This window comes from Phacochoerus africanus, chromosome 16, assembly GCF_016906955.1.
Source record: "Phacochoerus africanus isolate WHEZ1 chromosome 16, ROS_Pafr_v1, whole genome shotgun sequence".
Lineage (NCBI taxonomy): Eukaryota > Metazoa > Chordata > Mammalia > Artiodactyla > Suidae > Phacochoerus > Phacochoerus africanus.
The window spans coordinates 48,366,028-48,388,973 of record NC_062559.1 but is presented as its reverse complement, the minus strand read 5'-3'; the positions used below and the strand labels follow the sequence as shown (position 1 = coordinate 48,388,973).

Below are 22,946 nucleotides of genomic sequence, written 5' to 3'. Positions count from 1 at the left end.
GGCCACTAAACACTAACTTTGCTTTTTGGTCTTTTTCTTTTTAGGGCTGCACCCAAGGCATGTGGAGGTTCCCAGGCCAGGGGTCCAATCAGAGCTGTCGCCACCAGCCTACGCCAGAGCCACAGCAAGAATCCCAGCCGCGTCTGCGACCTACACCACAGCTCAGAGCAACACCAGATCCTTAACCCACTGAGCGAGGTCAGGGATCGACCCACAACCTCATGGTTCCTAGTCGGATTTGTTTCCACTGCGCCATGATGGAAACTCCTAGACACTAACTTTGAAGAATGAAAGCTTGCTTCTACCCTGATCCTTATCTGTGGCCCTATTTTCTCCTAAACTATAAAACCACGTCCTAATCTCTTCCCAGGGAGGGCACAGTCTTTAGGGCATTAGTCTGCTTGTGGCCTCCTTTGCCTGGCAAAGCAATAAAGCTATTTTTTTTTCCTCCTTTCTCCAGAACTCTGCCTGTTCCTTTCCAGCACCGTGTTTCAGCAAGGGTAACACCCTCAGCAGTGGCAGGCCCCTGCCGTCCACTTCCCCAGGGAACTCAGCCAGGGCTTCCCCGCAGCAGCGGGTACGTGACAGAGAGACACGCAGCGCTGGCCGGAGAGACTTGGAGGCCTGGGGACAGTTCTGCCTTCTCAGCTGGTGGCTCTGAATGAATGAGTCACTTCCGCTCAGCCCTGTCCCCAGGCCCTGCCCAGGTGCCGGGTGCTCCTAGGACCAGGAAGGTCCCAAAGAGAAACTGAGGCTGAGGAACCTCGGGGACCGCAGCCCGCCCGGCCCAGCCCGCATTCCGAAGCCAGGCCCGGGGGCTGGCTCCGCAGGGTTGTGCTCACTTTCTCGGGGCCGCCCCCTCTCGCGTTCGGGGCGGGGGCTCGGGCTCGGGCACTAGCGGGGTGACCTCGGGTGCTCAGCCTCTTTTCCCCAGGTCGGTGCTGTCAGATAGGGAGTGTCCGTTTGGAGGTTTCGTTTGGTCAAACCAGCGGCTTAATGAGTAACCGGGTTGTCTCTCCAGTCGTTCGCCACCGCCCGCTAGGAAGGAGGAAACCGCGGGAGGAGGAGCGGGCTGGGCGGGGGCGGGGGCGGGGGCGGGGGCGGGGGCGCGGGGAGGGCGGGGCCGGCGGGGAGGGGCGGGGCCGGGCCGCTGGGGACCCCCCCGGCTGGCCTGGCGCGCGCATATCTGCCGGGACTCCGCTCGCTCGCCCGCACCTCTGGGACCTGCGGAGGAGCGCCGCCCCTCGCCCCGCGCTCCACGAGCCCGCAGAGCTGCTCTCGCTCGGCCCCAGGTCGCATCTTTGTGGCCGGAGGCGCACACGTGTGGCGGTCCCTGCGCGGTGAAGGGTCTTCGGCCGGCGCTCTGCTTTCGGGAAGCATCTTGCCGGTGAGGCGACTGGGGCTCGCAGACACCCTCAGGGTCAGCGGGAAGGATGTGCGGGGAGGACCGCGGGAGGGGGGAACACGGGGAAGGCGCGCCCCGGGAGCCGGGAGCGGGCGGGCAGGGCGCGCGTCTTCGCATCCGCTGACCGCGGCTTCTGTCCGGCATCCCTCTGCCCGGATGCTGGATCCACCTGGTGGAGGCGATGCGCGCGAGGAGGCGGAACCCGCCAAGGTACTCTCAGCCCAAACCTGAACCGGGAGTGGGGATCAAACCACTTCGAACTTCTTTTCCTGGGGGCGAGAGAGAAAAGTTATATTTTGGAGAATAATTGTTACCAGACCTGCAGAGTTCAGACGGGCTCAAGTATATAGGTTGAGCCAACAGTTAAAGTGTCACAGCATAAAATACTGGCATCCAGTTGTCGGGCAGGTCAGAAGAGAAACTTTACAGTCATAAATATATGACATAAATAAATATAATTTGTACGAGGCAGTGGGTTAATTTACAATTCTTGTATATGGCAAGCTGTTCTTAAACTGACTTTCTCAGGGGCTGAGCTCGAGCTGGAGACTCAAAGTCACCAGCCTGCAGACTTCCCGGCCCCCGGGACCTGACATGTCTTTGGCTCTCCTTGCCCGAGGTCAGCTTTGCACTAGGCGGCTCCCCTCTGTGGCATGTGCAGGGAAATCCTGTCTGAAATCCAAATTAGAATGGGGCCATTTCCTGTAAGGCTGTTGAGGCCTCTTCGGGGGTCTGATGACCTTCAACTCTGCTCGGGCTCCCTCCCTCCGCCCCTGCCCCCCGGCTTTTTCCATCCTCCGGTCCAGCTTTTCAACCTTGACCTGCCTAGCCCGGCCTCTCTTCTGCTTCTCTTTCTTGCCTCCCGCTGTCTCCCAGGTTAAAGAGAACTTTGGTTCCATTCATTGGCTATGCCTTGGCTTTTAAAAGATTTGTGATTTCCCTGAAAAGAAAGTTTCATCTGGTTTCCTGCCGCCCCCTCCCGGGACTGCCACTGTCTGCTCCACCTTTCATTTGCCAGTCTGTCAGCCCCCGGCCCCAACTCTCCTACCTTTCAGTCAATCTCCCATTAGTTTTTCTTTTTCTTTTTTCTCTCTTCAGAGGCCACATTGACGTTCCAGTTCTTTCTTTGTAAGCCTCATAATCGCAGACTCCTTTAATTCAGCACAGGTTCATTGGGCAGACTTTCCACACTCGTGGGCATTGAATTAACATTGTGGTTGAAAACAGATAAAGCTGTTTTTGTCTTTTTTTTCTTTTCTTTCTTCTTTTCATGCTATCCTACAGGAATTTCCCCAGGGTTAACTACACAATGCTTGTTAGCTGCTTTCAGCTGCATGAAAAAAGACACTGAAAACATTTACCATAATAATTTGAGCCATATGAAATTGCTGGTACCTGACCATTGGTAGCCTAGAAAAAATGGCATCTTCACATGGTTTAGGCGAATAAAATTCATCTTTTATCCAGCCTGCTGTGTGTCAGTGATGGGCTGGTTCTGAGGATTTACAGATGATCAAGACATTATCCTTGACCTCAGGGGGGTCTCAGACCAGTGTGGGAAATGGACACTTGAATAAAACATTGCAATGTAGGTGGACAGGTGCTCTGGTGGAAGTATTACAAGATGCTGTGGATAACAGAGAGGAAGCCAGAGATTCTACTGGGCCAGGAGGGGAAGCCTGGAAAGAGGTGAGTGAGGAGAGGCTTTGTAGAGAACATGACATGAATTTAGGCTGGATTTTTTTTTTTTTTTTTTTTTTTTGCTTTTTTAGGGCTGCACCTGCTGTATATGGAGGTTCCCAGGCTAGGGGTTGAATCAGAGCTACAGCCACGGGCCTACAGCCACAGCAACGCAGGATCCAAGCCATGTCTGTGAACTACACCACAGCTCACAGCAACGCCGGATCCTTAACCCACTGAGCGAGGCCCAGGGATCCAACCTGCATCCTCACGGATCCTAGTCGGGTTCGTTAACTGCTGAGCCACAAAGGGAACTCCAAAAGTAGTTTTCCTTTACATTGGCTTTGGTCCGAGTGGACTTTTTTGTTGTCTTTACTGATCATAAAATTAATACAAACTCATTGTAAAAAAATAAACAAATATATAACAGAAAATGAAACTCCCAGCTTTTCTTACTTCTTAAAGATAAACACTCAACATCTTTCCCGCCTGGTTGAGGATCCGATGTTGGTGCAAGCTGCTGTGTAGGTTGCAGATGCAGCTGGGATCTGGCGTTACTGTGCCGTAGCACCGATTCAACCCCTGGTCCAACAGAGAGAGAAAACGAAATAATTCGAAAACAAGCAACTGTTCTCAAGCCAGAGAAATGACCATAGCAAAGATAATAAATCTGTCATAAAGACTCTTCCTTTTTTTTTAATGTATGTATTGAGTTTTGAGGAAAATGTGATTTCAGGAAGTAGTTAGAATTTAAGGCTTATACCAACTTAATAGGGGATGGGGTGAGGCAGGGAAGCATTTCTGGGGGAAGACATGTATGCTTAGAAGGCGAATGGAGCAGAAAGGGCACTTAGGAACACTGAGGACTTGGGAGCATGTGAAAGTTCCCAGGCCAGAGATGGAACCCACTCCACAGCAGTGACCTGGGCTGCTTCAGTGACAACGTGGGATCCTTAACCTGCTGTGCCACAAGGGAACTCCAGGCAACACAGATGACTTTGAAGAGGTAAAAGGTCCTTTAGGAAGAAAGATGAGAGATAAGATAGGGGACAATATCTGTTTGTGTTTTTTAACTGAAGCCAAGAGGCGACTGTTTTCCTAGAGGGTATTCTGGATGACCGCACTGTTTGGGAAGGCTCTGGTCCGGCTGGTAAGGGCTTTTAGGAACTCAGTCTTCAGCTCGGGAGTTACTGCTGTGGCACAGTGGGTTAAGAATCAGACTGCAGCTGCTCAGGTTGCTTCAGAGGGGCAGGTTTGATTTCCAGCCTTGCACAGTGGGTTAAAGGATCCAGTATTGCCTCACCTGTGGCTTAGGGCGTAGCTGCTGCTCAGATTCAATCCCTGGCCCAGGAACTTCCTTATGTCATGGGTGTGGCCATTAAAAAGAAAAGTCTTGAGCTCTGAATAATTGTTACGTGACCCTGACTTATTCTGGCCCCTTTTATGTGGATCTCATATGCAAATATGTCTCTATTATTCCTCGCTTCCAACCTTTCAGAGTCCCCCGCCCTGTCCCCACCAAGATGGTGTTACATTGTTGGTGGTGACACACAACTGCCTGGGCACCTGGCTCCCGACCAGCTGCCTAGTGCCACCCCCAGGCTGAGCTGGCCAAGCCGTTTCTCTCTGTATCCTCCGTGGGGCTTTCATGTCTCCTTGCTATAAATACTAGCCTCTCTCTGCTGCATTTTTTCCTGACTGTTCCTAGTCAGGGCCCCTTAAGAACCAACCCATTACTCACCCTGAAGGAAAGAAACCTCCGGGGGGGGGGGCGGTGTTTACACCTTGACCTGTCTGTCTCTCTCTCAGCGGACCTGCACGGGGGTTCAGGTCTACACATACTTGCTTCACCAGACTCCAGCTGCTCTGAGTCCTGATCTTCCTCATCCCTCAAACCATAAACCACAGCAGAGGCGGCATCTAAACTGAACAGGTTCACACACCTCATGGAGCCAGGACAGCTCGATGATTTTACTTGCGTGATGCCTGCAATTCTGAGCATGTTCTGCTCTCTTACAGATACTTGTATAGAAAGGCATCGCGTTACCGCAAAGGTGAAGTTAAAGTCCTGGGCAAGCACCAGGACACCCCCACTCCCCCAACCCCGGCTTGGCAGTACCAGCCATTGCTCGAGGGGTGAGGAGAGGGGCCAGGCAGGATGGGTTGAGCCTTTCCGGGGTGTGCAGGGCTGCCGAGCTCATGCAGGGGTAGGGTTTGGCAACTTGGCTTTTCGCAACCTTGGAAGAAACCGGAAGTGGCAGCTGCCCAGGTGTGGGTCTGAGATGGTGCTGAGGCTGGACGTCCTCAGGACGGCATCGATGGTATCCTTAGGAAATGCTTATATGTGTTATCTGCTGGAGGAAAAAGGTCCAGGCGCACAATAATGTTATTTCAGTAAAACAGTTTAATAAGCAGTTGTCAGAAATATCCCCTAAAATTTCTTCTTCCTTTTTTTTTTTTTTTTTTTTTGTCTCTTTAGGGCCGAACCCGAGGCATATGGAGGTTCCCAGGCTAGGGGTCTAATGAGAGCTGTAGCCGCCAGCCCACGCCAGAGCCACAGCAACTCGGGATCCAAGCTGCATCTGTGACCTACACCCCAGCTCACGGCAACGCTGGATCCTTAACCCACTGAGCGAGGCCAGGGATCAAACCTACAACCTCTTGGTTCCTAGTTGGATTCGTTAACCTCTGAGCCATGACAGAAACTCTCTATTCTCTAAAATTTCTGAATGAGCTCTCCTGGTGGAACTGTACAAAGACAGTGCTGGACAATCCCCAGTGGGCTAGACTCTGGCCTCAATAGGAAAGGAACGGCAACACTCCTTGGACCTATTCCTGGATTCCTTTGAAGTTTGGACAAAATGCAGTTAGTTGACCGGAGGGGGGGAAAAAAAAGCATAACCTAAAAGTTGGGAATTAGGTTTTATTTGGGGCTTTACTGAGGACTGTGGCCCAGCATCACAACCTCTTAGGTAACTCTGAGGGACTCTTCCAAAGAGTTAAGTAGAACAGGAGTTTTTGCTGGAGAGAAAAAAAAAACCATGTAGTCGAATATCAAAAGATGATTGCTAATCACAAAGCCAGACATCTCAATATAATGATTTTAATGCTTTTCTGTGTCTGAGAAGATGCAAGAGTCTGGGCTCACTGAAATCTTTCCCTTGATGTGCATCTTTTTTTTTTTTTTTTTTTTTTGGTCTGTTTTAGGGCCATACCCTCAGCATATGGAGGTTCCCAGGTTAGGGGTCAAATCGGAGCTGTAGAAGCCAGCCTACACCACAGCCACAGCAACGCCAGATCCCAGCAGTGTCTGTGATCTACACCTCAGCTCATGGCAATGCCAGATCCTTAACCCACTGAGCGAGGCCAGGGATCGAACCAGCGTCCTCACGGATACTAGTCGGATTCGAATCTGGGAATCCTTGATGTGCATCTTTACTAGGACTAGATGGAGCCAACAACAGCCTTGTTTACAGGAATGGCAGGTGACTTTTTTTTTTTTCCCCACAATCTTTATTCACTTGTAAAAAAATTAAAAAATTTTAAGCCATGGCATTTGGAAGTTCCAGGCCAGGGGTTGAATTGGAGCTACAGCTGCCAGCCTACACCATTTGCCGACTATGCTGCAGCTTGGACTATGCCAGGAGTCCCCAGGCAAACCTGCATGTGTGGTCACTCCCCCTATGAGGGTTCTAGATTTGCTGGGGAACTTAGCAATTAGAGCATCACAGAAGTCTGCAATTTTCTGTGCACAAAGTCGGTTAAATGAAGCCTTGCTGGCTTCGGGCCCAGGCTGGAGGAGTTGTTGTTCTGGGGAGGTTCACGGCCTGGAGGGGAGTGCCTGCAGGCACCCAGAGTACTGGTGGAAGCAGGCCCCCAGCCGACTCAGGGTCTGGGGCAGCAGAGGCAGGGACTAGGTAGGGGAAATGGGTTTTCGGTTCAGAGGCAAGAGAAGCAACCAAGGGAGTTCCCATTGTGGCTCAATGGTTATGAACCCGACTGGTATCCAGGAGGATGCGGCTTCAGTCCCTGGCCTCGCTCAGTGGGTTAAAGATCTGGCATTGCTGTGAGCTGTGGTATAGGTCACAGATACGGCTTGGATCTGACACGGCTGTGGCTGTGGTGTAGGACAGCAGCTACAGCTCCAATTCGACTCCTAGCCTGGGAACCTCCATATGTTTCGGGTGCAGCCCTAAAAAGCAAGAAAAGAAAAGAAACCAGGCCCAGAGGGTAATGCTTTCTCTGCAAAGCCAGACAGGGTGTCTTCTCTGGGGCTGAGCTTGCTTTCCTGGAAAATAGGGTTTGGATTCTCTCTGGGGGGCCTTGCAGGAAGTGCTGTGCATTTTCTGATTCAGCTGCTGCCCTGTGGGAAGGTGCCTCTAACTCTTGATCTTTCGAGTTCCCTGGGGCTGCTGCTCCAGCCCACCAAGCTCCTTACCCTGAAAGGAAGGGCTTGGCTGGAGCGGACAGATTGCAGGAGAAGGTGGCTAGGAGGTGTGCTGCTCTTACGGGGAGACATTGCCCCGCCCCACCCCCACACGTCCTGCCCATGACCCTCCCTGACCCCAGGCAGGCTGTGGGCTGACTGTAGACCTTCCCTGGAAGCCAGACTTCTTCAGAAGCTTGGCTGCAGAGTTCTCTTGCCGAAGTGGGTTGCAGTGATTGGGTGGCTGTTGTGGCCTGGGTGGTTGCATTTCCTGGAAGCCAGACTTCTTCAGAAGCTGGGCTGCAGAGTTCTCTTTTGCCGAAGTGGGTTGCAGCTGCTTGGGTGGCTGTTGTGGCCTGGGTGGTTGCATTTCCTGGAAGCCAGACTTCTTCAGAAGCTGGGCTGCAGAGTTCTCTTTTGCCGAAGTGGGTTGCAGCTGCTTGGGTGGCTGTTGTGGCTCGGGTTCTATCCTTGGCCAAGGAACTTGCACATGCCATGGGGCAGCCAAAAAAAGAAAGAAAGAAAGAAAGAAGCTGGGCTGCCAGCATAAGTGTTTGATGGATGCTGTAAAGGCAAATTAATGACCTGACATTCTGATCACCAATTACAGTTCTAATTTTACCCACATTGACAAACAACTGCCCACGTCCGCTGGCTGCCCTACTATTGAACTCAATTCTCTCTGCCTGGGGATAGTGTCAGACCCCACAGGCTCAGGGCTCAGTCCTACAAGACTGTCTTTCCTCCCTCCTTCACCCCAATCCCGAGTGCAGGTTGTCACCTGTGCTTCTAATCCACTGGCTATGGATGGGATGTTCCCATAACCCCCTCCTGGGGTTTATGTGAGGGGGTTAGTCCCATAGTCAGTCAATTGGCAATTTGCTCACAGAACTCAGAGAAACTTTGCTGACTAGATTACTGGTTTATTATAAAAGGTTGTAACTTGGGAAGGGCCAGATGGAAGAGATGCAGAAGCAAGGTGTGGGGGAGGGGCGAGGAGCTTCCGTGCTTTCCCCAGGGCCCCACCCCGGACATCTGCACGTGGTCACCAGTCTGGCTGTTCTCTGAACCTGCCTTTTTGGGTTTTTATGGAGGCTGCACCCTCGCAGGGTTGATTAGATCATTGGCTGCTGGCTGGTGGTTCGACCTCCAGCCCCTCTCCCCTCAGAGGTCTAGGTGAGTTCCAGTCCTTTAAGGCTGCTGTTGTTTCTCCTGGCAACCAGCAGGATTCCCAGGGTGCTTTCCTAAATCACCTCATTAACCTAGCAAGAGACATTTTTAGGCTCTCGCATCCAGGAAATTCCCAGTGTTTGAGGAACTCTGTGCTAGAAACTGGACAAGACCAGATATATGTTTTTCGTTTTTTTTTTTTTTTGTCTTTTTAGCTATTTCTTGGGCCGCTCCCTCAGCATATGGAGGTTCCCAGGCTAGGGGTCAAATCAGAGCTGTAGCCACTGGCCTACGCCAGAGCCACAGCAACGCGAGATCCGAGCCGCGTCTGCAACCTACACCACAGCTCACGGCAACGCCGGATCATTAACCCACTGAGCAAGGGCAGGGACCGAACCGCAACCTCATGGTTCCTAGTCGGATTCGTTAACCACTGCGCCACGACGGGAACTCCAAGACCAGATAAATGTTTAATCACAAGGCTGACCGGAAGTCTGCGATCCTTCATTGAGGGGCGTTTCCCTGACTGCCCACTGCTCCTGTTTCCTTCCCTCTGCACAGGCTTGAGGGCTGGCCCTGGTGGTACAGGGTGAGGGCTGGTACCTCTTTTAAACCTCCCTCCCTTCCTCAGCTGCCCTTAGTTGGCCTGAGAGAGACTGGCATCTCCAGAGAAGTGTCCTATAAAAAAGGGCATGAAAGCCAGAAGAAAGGAGACAAGGTGCCACTCCGGGAAAATTTGTGCGCCAGACCCAACGATTAGACTATGCTTTGGTTTTCAGAATTTGCTACAAGATGGTCAGTATTTGTGTAATAACAGTTATCAGTCCTTTTCTCCCAAAAGGCTTTCTGGGTTTTAGCTTGGTGGGCTCTTTTTCTGCTGTGTGGCTGGTGAGGCCCCCCGGTTGAGAGCCTGAGCTGTGGATGCTGGTGTTCCCCCTCCAGTGGCTCTGGGGTCAGAGCGTTGACCTCTCACCCCTTGATGCAGGTCCCCAGGTCTTGTCCCTTTGGAGAAAGAATTCAGCAAGAAACCGAGGGTAGTGAAGCAAATAGAGTGTTTTATTAAGAGAGAAGAGAGGGATTGTCATTGTGGCTCTTGGCGGGTTACACACACGCCTGGCATCCACGAAGACTCCTGAGTTGGATCCCTGGCCTCATGCAGTGGGTTAAAGATCTGGTGTTGCCGTGAGCTGCGGTATAGGTCGCAGATGCAGCTTGGATCCTGCATGGCTGTGGCTGTGGCGCAGGCCGGCAGCTGCTGCTCTGATTCGACCCCTAGCCTGGGAACCTCCAGATGCCACAGGGGCAGCCCTAAAAAACAAGAAAAAGAGAGACAAGCGAGCAGATAGGTGTGGAAAAAGCACAAGCTGGCTCCAGTGAGGGGTGGGGGCAGAGAGAGAGACAGAGGAAGAGAGCAGCGCGGGCTCTGGAGGTGGCTTCGCTCACTCGATGGACCAGGCTGCTCGTGGCCCATCATCTCATGTTGTCTGGCCTGACTCAGGCCTCTCCCCTGTGCACACGCGCATCTTGGAGCCTGGATGGATTCTATCACCAGAATCTCTGGGAAGTTGACAGGAAGCACTATTTGTCTGGCGTCTGTCCCTTACTGTCCCCCGAGGAACCTCTTTGCGAGCGTGTCGTTCCGACGTCTCCTTGACCTCAAGGATGGATGGTCTCCATCTTTTTCCCAAGCAGAACGCAGCTCGTCCTTGTTCCTGTCATAATCTTTCTCTTAAAGTATCTGTCCGCAGGGGACAGATTCCCATCGCTCAGCCTGGGACCCATCTGTCTCCTCCCTCCCTGAGACTGGCCGCCCCAAAGACTCTTTGTCACCTTCAGGTCCTTGCTCAAGCCTGGCTTCACTTTCCTGTTGCTGAGCCAGAGCTGTGCCTTTCTTGCCACGCTGGTGGGGGACAGGGGAGCTGCACTGGCAGGTGCAGGGGTGCTCAGAGACGGTAACTTTGCTGACTGAGTTCAGCTCTGGTTTGTGCTCAGGCTCAGCTCCGCGGGGATGGGGTCTTAAGGTCTTAGGGTCGGGGTCGTGGTTGCTGAGCCCCAGTACAATAACTGCTGTTTGTCCCTGTGGCTTTCCCTTCCTCCAGCTTTGGAGTGGTAGCAGAATGGGGTGGGGGGGGTGGGGGGGGTGGCGATGCTTGATCCATACCTCCCCCAGGTCGTTCCCTCCCCCTGAGCTGTCCTTCAGGCCTGATGGAGGAAGGCTAAGATTCTAGAAGGCTGAGGCAGCCAGGTGTGGTCTGCTGGGTGAAGGCTGTCTCAGGCCAGCGGCCAGGAGGTGAAGAAGCTTTTCCACTGGAGTATAAGCTGCCAACCCATGCTGGCTTTTGGCATATTTCTGCCAGCACCCCTCTAAGTGAGCAGCCCTCCAGGTCTCATACCTACCTGTACGTGATGCAAATTTGTAGAGTCTGCTTGATGACACTCATCTTTCACAAGTTGGCGTGGGCTTGCTGATGCTCAGGGGCCTTGGTTCCTGCTGGCGGGATTTACGAGGGTTGAACTTTAATTAAACAAGGAACCCTACTTGTTTTGTTGTTGGAGTGAGGTGGCTCTAATGCTGAGACATCCAGTGTCAGTAAACTGAAATCTGAGCTGTAAATGCCTCAAGGTTACGAAATCAAAATGCTAAGGACAACCAATCCCATACAGCCACCCCGGCCTGATGCTCTAGCCCATCAATTATGTCCTGGCTTTGCTTCCACCTTCTCTCTACTTCTCTCCCCTGCTCCGTTGGCAACCACTGGTTCCAATTGATGTGCGCACAAATAAATTCCTAAAATGTTTAATATTCTCTTTTAACAGCTTCTGTGTTGTTTTTCCCTAGGGTCCTGCCTCAGTTGAGAGATGGCCTCTGCAGGGGCTGAAACAAAGAAACTTGGAAATGACAAGTAAGGCTCGGATGCTGCCAGGGTTGGGCTGGTTGTGATACTTTGTGGTATGAACACCTTGATTCTTACGACAGAGCCTGAGGCTTAGAGGACCGAACATCAGTAGGCTTACAGGTCAAATGGCAGAAGACCCCTGGCATCCGGTGCCAGGGCCTCTGCTCATGGCCTTGGGATGTTTGTCTCCTGATAACGTCTGAGTGCTGGTCCAGTGCTCAGATCTGTGTCCAGTGCAATTTCCTTCCACCTGGACACTCTTCTGAGTCACGGTCCCCTGCTTCTCCCCCAGCTCCTTCCTGGTTCTGTTCCTTAAATTCTTTCCTCATTTCTTTGCAGTCTTTTTTTTGCCCCCAATTATTGGGGCTGCACCTGTGTCATATGGAGGTTCCCAGGCTAGGGGACAAGTCAGAGCTTCAGCTGCTGGCCTATGCCACAGCCACGGCAACTCAGGATCTAAGCTGCCTTTGTGACCTACACCATAGCTCATGGCAATGCCAGATCCTTAACCCACTGAGTGAGGCCAGCGATTGAGCTGGCATCCTCGTGGTTACTAGTTGGGTTCATTACCCACTGAGCCACAATGGAAACTCAGGAAGGGTTCGTGCCCGGAGGGTACAGATTGCAGGAAGAGGTGGCTATGGGGTGTGCTGTTCAAGGCACAGGTGTTTTTGGCCCCATCCAAGGCATGTGGAATCCCCAGCCAGGGATAGAACCTGTGCCACAGCCGCCACCCAAGCCGCTGCAGTGACAATGAAAGATCCTTAATCGTGCTGCAGGAGAACTCCATTTTTAAACTGAATTAATAGAATCCTGGTGCTTTCAATCATGGACAACCAAAAATGCCCTGTCCCCAGTTTCCGAGCCACTCTCTCCCTCACCTCCTCCTATGGGTTGAGGCTTTGGGGGGGCTGGTGGAGGGGGTGGTTGAAATGACGGCTGGAGAAGGGGGGGCTGGGCCTCAAATGCCATGTACGGGACTCCACGGAACAGTGACCCCTTCCTTTTGATTCGTAATTGTTTTACCCTCTCTTGGTAGTTTCATGGTCAATGCCAACGTGCCGTGGTCCACTCTCTAGAGGCCACTGTTTGCTGTTAGGAGCTCTGAAGTCGAGCTCAGGAGTGCAGCCTTTTATTAAAGATGTGACCATGATCCTTTAAAATGGGGACACTGGTAGGGAGTTCCCGTTGTGGCAGAGCAGAAATGAATCCGACTAGTATCCATGAGGACACAGGTTCGATGCCTGGCTTCGCTCAGTGGGTTAAGGATCCGGCGTTGCTGTGAGCTGGGGCGTAGGTTGCAGATGTGGCTCAGATCCCAAGTTGCTCTGGCTGTGGTGTAGCTGCAGCTCTGATTTGACTCCTAGTCTGGGAACTCCCATATGCCATGGGTGCAGCCCTAAAAAAAGCATCTGCGACCTATACCCCAGCTCACGGCAACGCCGGATCCTTAACCCACTGAGCGAGGCCAGGGATCGAACCCCAACCTCATGGTTCCTAGTTGGATTCGTTTCTGCTGCGCCATGACGGGAACTCCAGAAGGCAATTTTCATTTAGTTTTCATCTCAGAAGTTTTTTTTGTGTAGGCGCTCAACGGGTATTTGTTAAGCGAATAAAGAGGCAGAATAAAGCAAGATAAAGTCACTTCGAATTGTGTGTAGACTAGAGACGTCATTTTGCAAGTGGTATATATGTCTTTGTTCTTTTAAAATCCTTTTGAGAACCTGGAGTAGAACCTACGAAAGAAAATGGAACCACTTCGTTGTACGTCTGAAGTGGACACAATACTGTGAGTCAGCGACAGTAACAGAAATAAATCCGAGCTCTTTCTTCACTGTGTTCCATGTCCAATTTACATATTTTTAAGTCCTGACTGGTCTTCATAGTTACGCCCTATTTCCTTTCCTGGAATCAAAGAGGAAAGAAAGGTTTTCTATTTTGAAATATGTGACCAAGTTGTCTTATCACATCCTGTTTCATCAGTTCCGATGCTTGCAGGTTAGCCCTTCTGTTTTGTACTCTGGTCAAAACATCTTGAAGGGAAATAGGAATTACATTGAAATAATCGTCTTTTACCTACCTTTTTTTTTTTTTTTTTTGGCTGCATGCACCCATGGCATGTGGAAGTTCTGGGGTCAGGGATCGAACCTGAACCACAGCAGTGACAATGCTGGATCCTTAACCTGTTGAGCCACCAGGGAACTCCCCCTGAAATAATTGTCATTAAAGGAACTTCAGATGCTGTGACTGGGTTAGGAATTAGAATTTCAGCTTGGCCTGGAGATGGAGAAGGCATTCTGGGAAACTTAGGGTCTGTCCTAACTGGGATTGGACCCTTGGAAAGAGACCTCCCTGCCCCAGGAGAGTAAAGCTAAGCATGACTCTGATAGCGAGGCGGCATGGTCAGATGCTGGCTTGGACAGGTTAATTGTCCTTCCCAAGGGAGACGGTCTCTCTGGGGTGGTCCTGTGAGCTGGCCATCAGCACAGTCCATTAGTGATCTTGGTGGCAGTTAAGTGATGGGTCCAGAGATGTTTGATCCTCCAGCACCCTCCCCTTTTTAAAAAGGTCTGTCTCTTCGTAATACTTTGTTTGCATCTTTTCCTTTCTTTCTTTTCTTTTCTTTCTTTCTTTCTTTTTTTTGTTTGTTTGCTTTTTAGGGCTGCACCTGTGGCATATGAAAATTCCCAGGCGGGGGTAGAGTTGGAGCTGCAGCTGCCATCCTACCCTACAGGGATATGAGCCTCGTCTGTGACCTGTACCGTAGCTTATGGCAACACTGGATCCCTGACCCATTGAGCAAGGCCAGGGATTGAACCTACATCCTCACGGATACTAGTTGGATTTGTTTCTGCTGTGCCACAATGGGAACTCCTTAGTGTATGATTATTATTTTGCTTTTTGAAATACTATGAAGTTTTATTTTGCTTTTTGAAATATTTGAAATTCTTATTTTGAACCTGTGGCATATGGAGGTTCCTAGGCTAGAGGTCAAATTGGAGCTGTAGCCTCTGGCCTACACCACAGCCACAGCAACATCAGATCTGAGCTGTGTCTGCAACCCACACCACAGCTCACGGCAATGCCGGATCCTTAACCCACTGAGCAAGGCCAGGGATCGAACCCCCAGCCTCATGGTTCCTAGTTGAATTTGTTTCCCCTGTGCCATGACGGTAACTCCCCAATGTATTATTTTTAACACAAATCCAAGGTTATATGTTGAATGAACTTGAGTTGGGTAGCAACTGGCTACACGCATCATGGGGGCAGAATCCGCATTTTGTACTTTTTGTGTTCTCCCGAATTCTTTCCGATCATCCTCCAAAAGGAGGCCTGGGTGTGAGGAGGGAATGGGGGGAGCCTCTGAAGCCGGGATCGTCCTGTCTGCTGTGGCCTCACACACCTCGCTGGCACAGGGCGCCTCTGTGGCCAGCTGGTCACTGGATGCTGGTTCTACAGACTTTCTACTTTCCTGTTTTGGGACAGTGACTTCGTACGGCTGAGCAATCCCCACTTAGCAACGATGAAAGAAGACGTTCTGTACCATTTCAGCCTCAGCACAGGCACCCACGATTTCCCGGCTATGTTTGGAGATGTGAAGGTACAAAGCAGGGCTTTTGATTCTGGGGATTTGCCTTTCAGGTGATAATAGGTAGACTGCATTACAGAGGGTAGAGGTGACAAGAGCCCAAGCTCATAAAGTTATATGTGAATCAGATTTTTGTAACCTGCCCCTCTTCAAGAATGTGAACTATTAAGTGAAGGGAAACTATTGCAAATATTGTCATATGGGTTTCTACTTATACAAATTTAGTATATAATTGAAACAATAAATTTCCTGGAGTTCCCGCTGAAGGATCCCGAGGTGCTGTAGCTGCAGCATAGGTCTTGGCAGGGGGTAGAGTTTAGTCCTTGGCCCAGGAACTTTCATATGTTTCAGGTGCAGCCATAAAAGTTAAATAAATAAATTTCCTAATGCTTCATTGAAAGACTAGAAAAGAGTAGATATTCTAGGGGAACACAGGGAACAGGAAGAGTAATCCCGCTGTCTGTTGCCTGTAATTCAAGATGCATATTGATACTGTTCAGTTAGTTGCCTTTAATGGCTTATTTTGCTGAATGCAGATTCCAGCCCCCTCCCCCCCGCCAAAGCCTTAGGTTCCTCAGTTCTAATTTATCCTTGCAGGGGACCTTTTTTTTTTTGGCTGCCCCACCCCATGGCATATGGAGTTCCTGGGCCAGGGATCAGATCCGAGTGGCAGTTGAGACCTATGCTGCACCTTTGGCAATGCCGGATCCTTTTAACCCACTGTGCTGAGCTGGGGATCGAACCCGTGTCCCAGCACTCCAGAGAGACCACTGATCCTGTTGCACCACAGTGGGAACTCCATCACAGAGGACTTTTAAAGTGTCTAATCCCCATGTGAAAAAAATGGGCTAATGTTTAGAACTCAAAATTGAAATAAGCCAGTGACCCTAGAATTCACTGCTCCTCATGGGATTGTAACATCATGACTGAGTTATATCTTGACAGCTGCTGAGTTCTTTTGTGCTCTTCATTTCAAAGCAAGGGACAGAAATGAAAAAAAAAAAAGAAAGAAAAAGAAAAAATCCTTTCACTAAGTTTAACCTATAATTTTTTTCTAGGCTATAGAAATTTTATTTTTATGTCTAGAGACTAATAATTATTTGATCATCAACTCAAAGCTGCCTTATTTACTTGTTTTTCTTTTGTAAGCTTTCGTGTATGGCATTTTGTTGTTTAAAGGTCCTACTTCTCCAGAGTTCCTGTTGTGGCTAAGTGGGTTAAGAACCTGACTCGTATCCACGAGGATGCAGGTTCAATCCCTAGCCTCCATCAGTGGGCTAAGGATCTGGTGTTGCCATGAGCTTGGATCCCACATTGCTGTGGCTGTGGTGTAGGCTGGCAGCCACAGCTCCGATTTGACCCCTACCCTGGGAACCTCCATATGCTGCAGGTTCAGCCCTAAAAAGCAAAACAAAGAAAACAAACAAAAATAAAGGTTCTACTTCTCTGATAGCCATTCACTCACCGCACCCCCCACCCCCAGAGCTATGACTTCCTGAGCCCCCACTGGGTCCCTGGCTCTTTCCATGTGTTGGCTATGTGGCCCCCTGGACTCCTGGGAAAGACAGCAGGTAGAAGCCCATTTTACAGATGGGCTCTGGGGCCCTGGTTGCACATGGAGGGGCTGGTGCCGTCCTGGTCCAAACCTGGGCTCCCTGCAGTGCAGAGAGCTGCTGGCCACGTGGTGGATGGAGGCAGGGCAGGCATGGAGGCTGGACTTAGCTTCCCCAAGAAGATAAGGCTGTGATCGTCCTGCATTTTGCTCACCTGATTGCTTCTCACGCTTGGGGCCTCTTGGACTGAGTTGCGAGTCCATGAACCAGTGCTTCTTAATACCTGAGCGACTGTAAACCAGCTATAATCGAAAAAATAAAAATCATAACCCCCCCCCAAAACTTGAGCAAGCACGAGAGACACCACGGGGCTCCATATCCCATACTCTACTGGCTCCCCAGACACAGTAAGTCTGCGGGGAGGCTGGGGAAGGGATGTGCGTTTTGAGCAAGTTCTGGGATTTGCTGGTGGCGGTGGTTTGAGGGTCCCTGTTCTGACGAGGGCTCTGTTCTCCGCAGTTTGTGTGCGTCGGGGGAAGCCCTTCCCGGATGAAAGCCTTCATCGAGTACGTGGCCGTGGAGCTGGGCCTTGACGTCCCAGGCGCAGACTATCCCAACATCTGTGTGGGCACCGACCGCTATGCCATGTTTAAAGTGGGCCCGGTGCTGTCTGTCAGCGTGAGTACCATCCCTCCCCGGGGGTGGGCTCAGCCCCCGGACCCCCGCCTGCCCTCCACCCCCAGACCAGGTCCCCTCTACCCCTGCTTCCTCTGCCCTGCTGGGGACGAGGGAGCCTGGAGCTGGGCTGCAGAGGCGGTGGCGCCCGTCTCCAGGAGAGACCGATATACACCTGCAAACACCCATGCAGACACACCCGGCTGTGTACACACGGCGAGGGCCCACGTGCCCTCCCTGGACCAGGGCCAGGTCCCGGGTGCCCCCCACCCCCCATCCCAGTGAGTTTCTTCATTCGCAAGTCATTTAGCAATGAGTGAGCACAGCAATCTCTGGTGCTTCTCGTTTTCTGGGTTTGCTTTCCTTTGTAGGCAGCATGGGAGTTCAGGCTGCCCCTGAGGCTAAGTGCCCCACCTCCCTAGGCAGCATCAGGCATCCAGGACACACACAAGAACCAAGATGTATTCAATTCTAGATAATTCACGGAAGCACTTGCCATGGGCCAGGTTCCATCACAAGCATATTCTCCAAGGAGTCCTGTGAGGAAGGAGCAGCTCCTGGCCCAAAGGGAAGAATGTGTGCAGGGCTTCCAGTGCCAAGGGGCTCTTTATTATGTAGCGACAATGGGCTGGTGCCTCTTTGCTGAACCTCGGGTCCCCTATTTCACCGGATGTGTACATCAGATGGGGTCGTCAGCTTTGTGCAAACCTTTACCCTTCCTAAGGCGTTAGGAGTGTTTCAGTTTATGTTTTGAGGTTCATCTTCTGTTACCACCAGTTTGCAATGCGCCACAGAACACGTGGAGGCACGGCTCGAGCTTAACGTTGCCATTTCTCCCTGCTTCCAGCACGGGATGGGCATCCCCTCCATTGCCATCATGCTGCACGAGCTCATCAAGCTGCTGTACCACGCGCGGTGCTCCGGCGTCACCATCATCCGCATCGGCACCTCTGGCGGGATAGGTCAGTGTGCAGAGCACCGCGTGGATGCGGGCGTGGATGGGGCAGCGTGGGGCCCCAGAGCTTCTGCCTGGGCTGTGTTTGAGCAGAGCTCAGCAGCAGCAGGCATGAAAAGAAGCGATACATTGTTTTGTTTGCCCAGCTACTGCTCCCAAACCACACCCCAGAAACAGGCTAGAAAAGGCACCACCAGGCCACGTGTCCTCGAAAACGCATCCTTTTGGGATTACACACGGGTGCCATCTTATTTGCTTGATTCTCTCTTTTTAGTCTTTCTAATCCCTCTTTTCTCTGCCTTTCTCCTCTACTTTGCTCACTCCTCCTCCCTCTTCCTGCAAGGATTTGAAGCAGCGTATGAGAAAACCTACAGGAAAACCAAAGGGGGAAAAGAGGTGGCATACAAAATTAAGATAAGTGTCCTTAAGTTGCCTAAAAGTCCCCGGTGCTCAACATATATTTTTAACATCACAGAGACAGCAAAGAAAGCAGAGGGTGCAGTGAGAGGCGAAACGCTTAAAACTGTGTTGCATTTTTAAGCCAAAGTCTTTGAGGCAAATTCGTTTTATGTAAGTTGTCCTACCCTCTAACATCCCAGTTCTGGGCTGGGTTTTTGTCTAGAAACTGGCTTCTAGCAATTCTCACTCCTGCCAAGGAGCTGGGAGCTGCTGGAGGGAGGCTTGCTATTGTCGGCCCGGCCTCTGTGCATTTGTTGCTGATGGTCCAGGCCTGACCTCCCCTGCATCTATAGGGTAATTCTAAAATTGAGGTTTACTCACTATGAAAGCGGATTGCTGTAGACCTTGAATCTTCTGGCGACATGATCTCCTTTTTCCTTTCACTGTGTAGACAGATTGACATGTAAAATTGGCGTTTGTGGATTGCAATGTGAAGTTTAAAGGGGTTCTTGGGAGAACATCCCAATGACCGTGAACTCCTTGGTCCGATACATTTAATCTGTGATGCCATCGACTGATGGACTCCCAGCTGTGCACATGGCACCAGCATTGGCCAGGACCTTTAGCAAATCCTTCTTGAGTTCTTGTTTCGGAGAGATTTTAAAACCAATACTCAAGGAGTTTCTGTTGATTCTGATCAGTGGATTATGAACCTGACATAGCATCCATAAGGATGTGAAGTTTGATCCCTGGCCTCAATCTGTGGTTTAAGAATCCGGCATTGCCGTGGCTGTGGCATAGGTTGCAGCTGCGGCTCTGATTCAGCCCCTGGCTCTGGGAATTTCCATATGCCGCAGGTGTAGCCGTAAAAAGAAAAAAAGCAAAATAAATAAATAAATAAATAACAAATTAGATAATCAGAGGGAATTCTGAAAAGGATAGGGTGGGTTTCAAGTTGCCCAAAATTGCCCTCATAAGAATGGGCCCAACAACTAGAGAGACAGACCCCAAAGCCTGACAGTATTGGTGACAGAGTGTGCCATGGCATCCCCACAAACCCCAAAATAGGAACAGAGGGCGGGTGGCATATGGGCCCCTGCCCGGAAGGAAGCACAGGGCGACTCCAGGGTTTCTGACGGACTTGAGATTGCGCAGCGGCCCACAGGTGTCCTGGGGAAGGGTGGGGCCCACAGGTGTCCCGGGGAAGGGTGGGGCCTGTGTGAGGAGCAGCAGCTGCCAGAAGCGGGTCTGCAGCCTCCACTTTGAGGTCTGAAGGGGCTTGAAAATTCTAGGCCCCATGAATTCCTGAAAGCCATCGTCTGAGCTTTCATCCAGGCCCTAACTCCTTGTGGGGAGAAAGCCGAAGAAGGTCTGTGTTGACCAGAGAAGGAAAGCAGCTGGGGAGAGAAAGTCCAGATAAGCACGCAGGTGGCCCAGCAGAGCCAGAGCCTGACAACTGGCTCCAATTTGCTAATGTTTCACGAAAGCAGCTGGTGTGGGGCCTTTGCAACAGATCATCTCCAGGCTTCTCCCTCCTTCCTAAAGGTTTAGAAAAACTGACATCCCATTAAAGTAAGTGTGGCAAGGCCGTGGGTCAAACCCCACACACGTAGTGTAAGACCAGAGACCGAGGAGCAGAACCTGGAGGGAAAGGAGGCCATCAGGAGCTGGGCACTGCTGGAGCCCGGTCTTGTCTACTTCTGTATTTACTTGGCACCTTAAGTAATCAAAAGGCACAAACTAGGGACCAGTCAGAGTTCTCACTCTGGCGCAACGGGATCCGTGGCATCTCTACAGCAGCCAGGGTACGGGTTCTATCCCCAGCCTGGCACTGGCATTGCCACAGCTGTGGTGTAGGTTCAACGGCAGTTCTGATCTGATCCCTGGCCTGGGAATGCCATGTGCCTTGGGGCGGCCAGAAATGAAAAAATAAAAACGGACCAGCTGCACACATTCTAGAAAGGGAGCACTAGACACTGAAGACAGCAGGAACTAGGAAACCACAAGCACTTGGTGGGCATGGGACACTCTGGCAATGTCACCTTTTGCACTTTGCCATGTTTTCTGTATTGCCTGTGCACGTCTCACCTTTATCATCTGAAAAAACAAACCAAAAAAAAACCCCAAAATCGGATGCAGAAAGAGATCCTTGCCTGTTTCTTTCTAGAAGAAATTCCCCAGTGTTTCCGGGCACGGACAGGACCCTTTCCTTCCTGCCCGAGCGTTCCTGTGCCCCTTGGCGGCCTGGACACCTGCTTGTTCCTTCAGGTCTGGAGCCTGGCTCTGTGGTCATCACCCGGCAGGCGGTGGACCCCTGCTTCAAGCCAGAGTTCGAGCAGGTGGTCCTCGGGAAGCGGGTGGTCCGCAGCACCCACCTGGATGAGCTGCTGATGGAGGAGCTGGCGCAGTGCTCCGCGGACCTGGGCGAGTTCCCCACGGTGGTGGGCAACACCATGTGCACCCTGGACTTCTACGAAGGTGAGGGGGTGCGCCGGTCTCCTGCCTGGGCTGGGGGCTGGGGGGTTCCGCCCTGCCGCGGGCTCCGGCCTCATCATCACTTCCACTGCGGGCGGTTTCGTTCAGGGCAGGCGGGGCCCGTGGGGCTGAAAGCATCTCTGCGTGTGGTGGGTAGCACGGTGCAGGGCCAGTATGCAGTAGGGGCTTACTACGTGCGTAGGGCGCGCTCCCGAGTCAGTGCTGGCTCTCTCCGTTCTCCAGGGCAAGGCCGCCTGGACGGCGCTCTCTGCTCCTACGCGGAGAAGGATAAGCAGGAGTACCTGAACGCGGCCCACGCAGCTGGCATCCGCAACATCGAGATGGAATCGTCCGTCTTCGCCGCCATGTGCAACGCCTGTGGCCTCCGAGGTGGGGCCCCGGGGGCCACAGCCCCCCTTCCTTCCCCTCTAGGGCCTCGTGGGCCCCCACCCACCGCCAGCATAGGACTTGCGCCCGCCCTGCCCCCGAGACATGTTTCTGGACCTGGTGCAACTCCCGCCCTTGTGATCCAACATCCTTGAGTTGTCACGTGGTCAAATGCAGGCTCGTCAGTGTCTCTGCAGTGACTCATGTGCCACTAAAGGATGAGAAGGATGAGGAGTTCCCATCGAGGCTCTGTGGTTAACGGATCCGACTAGGAACCATGAGGTTGCGGGTTCCATCCCCGGCCTTGCTCAGGGGGTTAATGATCTGGCATTGCCATGAGCTGTGGTGTAGGTTGCAGACTTGGCTTGGATCCCACATTGCTGTGCTTTTGGCATAGGCCTGCAGCTACAGCTCTGATTAGACCCCTAGCCTGGGAACCTCCATATGCTACGGGAGCTGCCTCAGAAAAGACAAAAAAAAAAAAAAGGATGAGAACGTTTCATCTCAGCTCAGGTCAGGTTTCCCTGTCAACTCTACAGTGAATCTTCTTTTCCAAGCTCTTTGGGTTCCCGAACAGAGGTTTATCCGCCTCAGTTCCTAGCGGCTCACCTTTCAAGGTCCAGCTCTGCGGTCCAGAGTCCTGCCTCCTTGGCCATCGCCTTGCTTTTCCAGGCAGTACAGGGTCCCTGCGCTCCTCCTGGGATTTGCTTGGAAATCTCTTGGGGAAGCAAAGGCAGGAGAGCAGGATAGGGTAACCCTCTCAGCCTTTCTGTGCTCTCCATCTATCAAAGCCCCTGTTGGCCCCTTCTCCCAAGGTGACAGCAGGTGTCACACCTCATCTGATCCCTTGACCTAAGCTGGAAATCTGACCCCTTGCACTGACTTGGCTTTTGCTCTTTGCAGCGGCGGTGGTGTGTGTCACCCTTCTCAACCGCCTGGAAGGCGACCAGATCAGCAGCCCCCACGAGGTGCTGGTTGAGTACCAGCAGCGGCCCCAGCGGCTGGTGGGCCACTTCATCAAGAAGCGCCTCTCAGCAGCCTGAGGTCCCTCATCTCTGGACACGAGTGGTGTTATTGCTGCAAATAAAATCATCACCACAATCTCCTTCTGCGTGACTTTGCTTTTTATAGGGATCCAGGGACTGGGTTGCGTTTTAGAGGCAAAGAATCCTGCATTAACTCCACAGGAGTTTTTTGTTTTTTAAAGCTCATTGGAGGATTTTCCACTCCATTTGCCTGATTTGGGTTTTCTTGAAGAGTGTTCCTCTGAATATTTGAAATATTTCGGAGGAAATTTTTCAGACTTGTAAGTGGGAATGGTTAATCAGGTTTCAC

General features: G+C 51.7%; 1 protein-coding gene across 1 annotated transcript; it reads left to right on the top strand.

The window, feature by feature from the left end:
• Positions 1 to 1,169: 1,169 nt before the first annotated feature.
• UPP1 (uridine phosphorylase 1) lies at positions 1,170 to 22,716 on the top strand. Its single transcript, XM_047763646.1, has 8 exons — positions 1,170 to 1,387; positions 11,521 to 11,584; positions 15,065 to 15,179; positions 17,240 to 17,398; positions 18,243 to 18,357; positions 21,018 to 21,227; positions 21,468 to 21,614; positions 22,515 to 22,716. The coding sequence occupies exons 2-8, from the start codon at positions 11,541 to 11,543 to the stop codon at positions 22,652 to 22,654; spliced, it is 930 nt and encodes a 309-aa protein (XP_047619602.1). The 5' UTR covers positions 1,170 to 1,387; positions 11,521 to 11,540; the 3' UTR covers positions 22,655 to 22,716.
• Positions 22,717 to 22,946: the final 230 nt, after the last annotated feature.